Consider the following 6,163-nt stretch of genomic DNA (forward strand, 5'->3'; position numbering starts at 1 on the left):
TTATTTTAATTGAAGTCAATATTAAGATTGGGTTCAACCTCTATGACTATATAACATTGTAAAGAAGAAGGGAGGTGAGATTAATAGAGGCTGAGAGATTTCCGAGTATCAAAGATTTTAATTGTTTGATAAAATTTTTGGTTTTAAGTGTCTCTTATAAATATATATATTTTGAATCATTCTTATCTATGATTTGGTGATGTCCATCATCTTTGTGAGATAATTTAGTAGAAGCATGAGAGGCATTGGGGAAATCAAGTTTGTCAAAGGACGACAACCATGCAAACAATTGCACATGATCGATCCTTCATTTACTTTGGCCGGGAGGATTTTTGATGCGAATTAACTACCTTAAGAGAACACATGAAATGGAAAGCTAATATAAGCATATGATCAGTCGAAACGTATCAAACTGCATCTTTATTTGTTTTATTCATGATCACAGCCACCCTAACGACGACGACGACGGTAACAATTCATGACGTCCAAGTAGCTAACAGCAAGCCTCGATCATTTATTGAAGCACCCCAACGTAGAGTAGCTGAAGCAGCAGTATCACTCGAAGAGGTCTAGTTAGGTGCGAGGTAAACTCCGATGGCATCAATCATGGTGCCCGCACGTCCAAAGAAGCCAATGATCTTACCCGAGGCTACAGGAACGGAGAAAGGCTTTCCGCCACTGGTGCCGAAAGGTCCATAGCTTTTCTTGTTGGTCCTCAGCGTCAGGTTCCTCACCAGAGTGATTCTCCCCAGCGTATCCACAGACCCCTCGACGCCCACAAGATACTCGTCCTCTTGCAGAGGAATCTGAACAACGAGACTTTCTGTCATCGAGGTACAACCAATCGATGGTGTTAATTAGGAGGAAGATGACGAGGAGGACGAACCTCGTAGGGTGTGCCTCCGGAGCCACCGAAGTGCTTGGACTCGATCAGGCCATAACGGGTGAAGGTGATCACGATGGCGTCGATGTTGTCTCCGGCGCGAATCTTGATGTTGATGATGCGGTGGGCAGCCCCCATGTCCCATGCAGACCCTCCGTTGCCACCCCACGGCCCCACCTTGATCTCTCCCGCCTGCACGCATGCACGACACCATCACGTTATATACCGTGCATCAAAACCTTACGACACAACTTGCACAGCAGGAAATGGATAAAGAGAAAGAACCATTTGCAGATATGGATGTGTGTGCACAAGAAGAAGAGGAAGAAGATGATGCACGCCCTTCCTCTGGGAAGGGATGGGGGGTATTTATAGCTACTTCTTCACCTACGCCCCCGGGAAATACGTGCCCACTAAGTATTGCATGCGTGGGGCCATAACCATGTTCCTCAAATAAAACGTTAAACATGTACATACGTAAACGTGAAACTCGTGGTCGTGATATATATATACTTCGGGTTATGGATATAGGTGGAAGTGAGTAGAAGAAGATGATGATGATCAAAGATAATTATGGCCCACAAAACATATATCGACACTTAATCAAAGATAAATCCATTAAACATTGACTTGATGGGATTCTGCATGTGAGGTTGCTAATGTAAGTAAACAATAAATCCATTAAACATTGACTTGATGGGATTCTGCTTGTGAGGTTGTCAATATAAAGATGCTCAGCTTTGGTCAGCTTAAGGAAAATATATATCAAGGATTCTTCACTGACAGCTGAACTCGATCAGTCATCTTAAATGGATATATAGGTCTTCGGCTCAGCACAGCTTGAGCTAATTCTAAACCTAGAAACATGCTAAGTCTCATCTCTGTCACTATCAAACTTTACGAGTCCAAGATGCTGAAAAATCACTCCTGCAAAAACAGTTGATATGAAAAATATTTTCCCAATCGCAGTTCGACACATGGCAATGGATGACAGCTTCAAGTCAAAGGCTATATGAACTGAACATCAGTATACATAGGAGGTCCACGTCCACGTGTATTTAATCTATTATCATCTCTATCAAAAATACATACATTGTGTCGAACCCTGTAAGATCACATCGGTGGCTTATCCGACATAACCCGGTAGATACTTAAGTTATCATAAGGAGAGAGGTGTCAACTATGTGCCAAAACTTCTACAGTGGAATGCACAGAGAACTTATGAATTCTTGTGTGTGATGGAACACCCTTGATGGGGCTTTTTTATAATACATTTTTGGTATTATTATACTCGTAGATGTATATTTAAGTTAGGAATGATTATGTGCATCTCTCGATCTTGATGGAGTCTTGCTGCACCAAATCCACGATACATGTAACAATCAAAACACGATTGGTAATGTTTGGATGATAATGATATACCAATCATATGAGATTAAATATATCAATCATGTTGCATCGATATGTTCATCATATAACATTGAGATATTGATTATATGACTTTGCTTCTTGGGAATATCATTATTTACCTATCAAATATGGAAAACTCAAGAAAATAAATGAAATCCAAAGTGAAAAATTGACTGTATTTCAAATTTTGAAGACTCGCTCTTGCGTTAGTCAATTTAATTAGAAAAAGTTACATTATAGTGAAAAATACTATTTTAAGGATGTAAACATCATTAAAAAGGTACTCGACTTGCGCCTTCTAGAACAATTTCCAATTTCGAGCTTGCAGCTACTCGAAATTTTGCACCAATACTTTCGTTGATACTTTTTGGTTGTCTCATTATTTACACATTTATATTTTATCTTATATGATATGTTACATAAATATATAACTAATACACATCATAAAGACTCGTATATGAGTATTAAGAAAATATTTATGGGTGAAATTAGATATTTAAATAATAATTAAAATAATAATCTATTAGTAAAATTAAAATGAATCAAATAATGTTTATAGTGTTTGATCCGTAACCTAATAAATTTAATTTTTTTATTGAATTGATTTTTAATCTCATGCATGTTAGTCAACGTAACTAATTGAAAACACATTATCGGTTTAAAAAATATCAATAAAAGAATTTTATGTCTTAATAAATTTTAGTTGGATTGAATTATTATCAAATCTAATATATATTAATATTAATTAATTTGACTTAGACTAATCATTATTCAAATTTCTAACTTAGTCGTTTGGTGTCTAATTGAGTTAGTTTTGGATCGTAATCATACCAACTTAATTAGAAACCAAAGTTAAATTATGTATATTAGAAGGTCAATTCAGTGGCAAGAGGTTGGCCTAGGCAATGGTACCACCACCTGAGAGCCAGAAAGCATGATTTGTGCTTTTCTAGGAGTTTCGGTGGTAGTACCGTCAGTGCTGACGATGGTACCGCCTAGACCGATGGTGGTATCGTTAGAACCCAGATTCCCAAGTTCTGATTGGTGGCAACACGACCCAACGTCGATGGTAGTATCACCATTATCCTGAAAACTCAAGAATTTAAATTTTTTGGCTTCATTTTTTAAGCCATTTGGGGTCTCTAAATACCCCACTCATGCTTGCTTGATGGAGCAGAAATTCTAGAGCGTAAAAGTGTTGTAAACTCTCTTGAAAAGTGTTAAGTCTCTTCCTCTTTGAGTTTAGAGATTATACTAAGAATGTGTGAGGTCTTTTATAAAAGAAAGATATGAAAGTTCTCTCTTAAGTTGTAACAAAGGTATGAAAAAAAGAGTTGTAACAAAGGTAGTTAATCTTTGTCTATTGAATTAGACAAAATTGAGTATAATCATGTTTCGGCTTGTGATACTATAATAATATTTAGCACACACTGTTAGAATAATTGAATTTCAATCCTGGCATGTAGGTTAATTCTGCATTATTGACATAGCATAATTACATATTTTTATGCTTACACACACTTGAAGTTACTCATGAAAGTATAAATATAGTAAAAAAATTTAAAATTAATCTATTAATATATAGTTATGAATTATTTAAGATAAAGCTAAGTGAAACCATCGGTGACATGTACATCCGTTTTACGGATATTGTCAATGGTTTAAAAGCTCTTAATAAAAGTTATATAAATCATGAATTTGTTAATAAGATTTTAGTATCCCTTCCTAAAAGTTGGAATCTAAAGGTAATTGTAATTTAAGAAGCAAAAGACTTGAATAACTTTTCTCTCGAAGAACTTATAGGATCTTTAATGACATATGAAATGACTAATAAGGCACATGACAAATAAAAGAAAATTCTTTCAAAAAATAGGAAGAATATTACATAGAGAACTAAAGAAGACTACTCGAGCAAAAGCTCAAAGTGATGATAATAACGATAAAACACTCCTTATAAGAAGATATAAAAAGTTTATAAAAGAAAGATTAATTCTATAAAATGAGAATGTAAAAATAAAAATGAACTTAAAAAGGATACAATAATTTGTTATGAATGTAAAAAGTCAACGAACTTCAAATATGAGTGTCCATAATTGAAAAAGAAACTAACAAATAAGAAGAAAGTATTCAAGATAACGCGGGATGAATCAAGTGCATCTGAAGATGAAGAGTAAACCAATGAAAACAAAGTAGCAAACTACGCATTGATAGCTTTCAACGATGAGGTATGTGACTCACCTAAAATTTTCTTATCTTATGATAAATTACTTAATACATTTCATAATTTATATAATGAACCTAAAAGAATTGGTAAGAAATATAAATTACTAAAAAAGGAACGTGTATCTCTCTCTAATGAACTTGATAAATTAAAAAATAAGTATGATAATTGCATGTTAATATCTTGCACTAAATGTGAAGAGTTAGACTCATTCAAAAAGAAAATTATATTATTACAACAAACACTTGAAAATTTTAAAATTAAAAATAAATCATGAAACATGATTATTGTGAAGAAAGGTTTTGTATATAGAAAGGAAGTAATGCACTTTATGAGTAGTAATACTCAACAAGAGCCAACAAAATTCGTAAAAGGACTCACATTACAGATTTTCCCTAAAGTTAAATGTAATTTTTATGGAAGATTTGCTTATATATGCTCTTTTAAAAAATATAGCTTTCATAAATTAGTTTGGGTTTCTAAATGAACCATAAATGATTTAATGTTAAATATCAAGAAAGGTAGATCTAACTATGAAGGACCCAAAGTCAAATGGGTATCTACAATGAATCTCTCTTTTTTGTAAGTATATTGCCAAACAAAAGTTAAGAGTAAAAAATAATATTTTGATAGTGGATGCTCAAGGCATATGACCCGAGATCCAACTCATTTCTTAAAGCTCACTAGTCGAGACAGAGGATAAGTCACCTTCAAAGACAATAACAAAGGAAAAGTTATCGGTAAAGGAAATATCAGTAACTAATCAAATCTTTTGAATGAATATGTTCTTTTAGTAGATAGCTTAAAACATAACTTATTAAACATTAGTCAATTATGTGATAAGAGATATAAAATTAAATTTAAATCTAATGCTTACATCATAGAGATATCACATAAAAATAAATCTATAATTGATTTAAAGAGCAATAATATTTATACTATTGATCATGATGATTTTCATGATGAAACTTATTTTTTGATTTGAAATAATGATATATAGCTTTGACATAGGAGATTAGGTCATGTAAGTATGAAATTGATCTCATAAATTGTAACTAAAGAACTTGTAAGAGGTATGTCTAGAATTAAATTTATCAAAGAGAAAATTTGTGATGCATGCCAAATAGAAAAACACATACAAAATAGTTTCAAACCTATAAATCAAGTGACCTCTATACGATTACAACTAATTCATTTAGATTTATTTGACCTATTGACATCACAAGTCTAGGAGGTATTAAATATGCTTTTATGATTGTTGATGATTATAGTAGATATACTTGGACATTTTTCTTGGAACATAAAGGTGATTATTTTAAATATTTTATCAAGTTTTACAAATAAGTTCAAAATAAAAAAGTTTTATGATTTCTTCTATTCGTAGTGATCATTGTGGTGAATTTAAAAATTATGATTTTTAAGAATTTTATGATTCAAATATGTATAACCATAATTTCTCTCCTCTAAAAAATCTGCAACAAAATAGAGTTGTTGAGAGAAAGAATAGAAGTTGTTAAAAATACATTATCAATTTAAAATTATCAAAAAATAATTATATGTCTAAATAAAATTTAGTTGGATTGAATTATTATCAAATCCAATATATATATTAATATTAATTAACTTGACTCAATCTTATCATTATTTAA

General features: G+C 32.4%; 1 protein-coding gene across 1 annotated transcript; it reads right to left on the reverse strand.

The window, feature by feature from the left end:
• Positions 1–405: 405 nt before the first annotated feature.
• Positions 406–1,220, reverse strand: LOC135644511 (protein GOS9-like). Its single transcript, XM_065162147.1, has 3 exons — positions 1,169–1,220; positions 887–1,075; positions 406–806 (listed from the first exon to the last, which is right to left on the reverse strand). The coding sequence occupies exons 1-3, from the start codon at positions 1,169–1,171 to the stop codon at positions 570–572; spliced, it is 429 nt and encodes a 142-aa protein (XP_065018219.1). The 5' UTR covers positions 1,172–1,220; the 3' UTR covers positions 406–569.
• Positions 1,221–6,163: the final 4,943 nt, after the last annotated feature.

Source organism: Musa acuminata, chromosome BXJ3-8 (genome assembly GCF_036884655.1).
Source record: "Musa acuminata AAA Group cultivar baxijiao chromosome BXJ3-8, Cavendish_Baxijiao_AAA, whole genome shotgun sequence".
Lineage (NCBI taxonomy): Eukaryota > Viridiplantae > Streptophyta > Magnoliopsida > Zingiberales > Musaceae > Musa > Musa acuminata.

Excerpts from the sequence above, each read along its gene's own strand:
- LOC135644511 (XM_065162147.1), bottom strand. Across the intron at positions 807-886 it reads CCGGAGGCACACCCTACGAG|ATTCCTCTGCAAGAGGACGA; the intron begins GTTCGTCCTCCT and ends CTCGTTGTTCAG.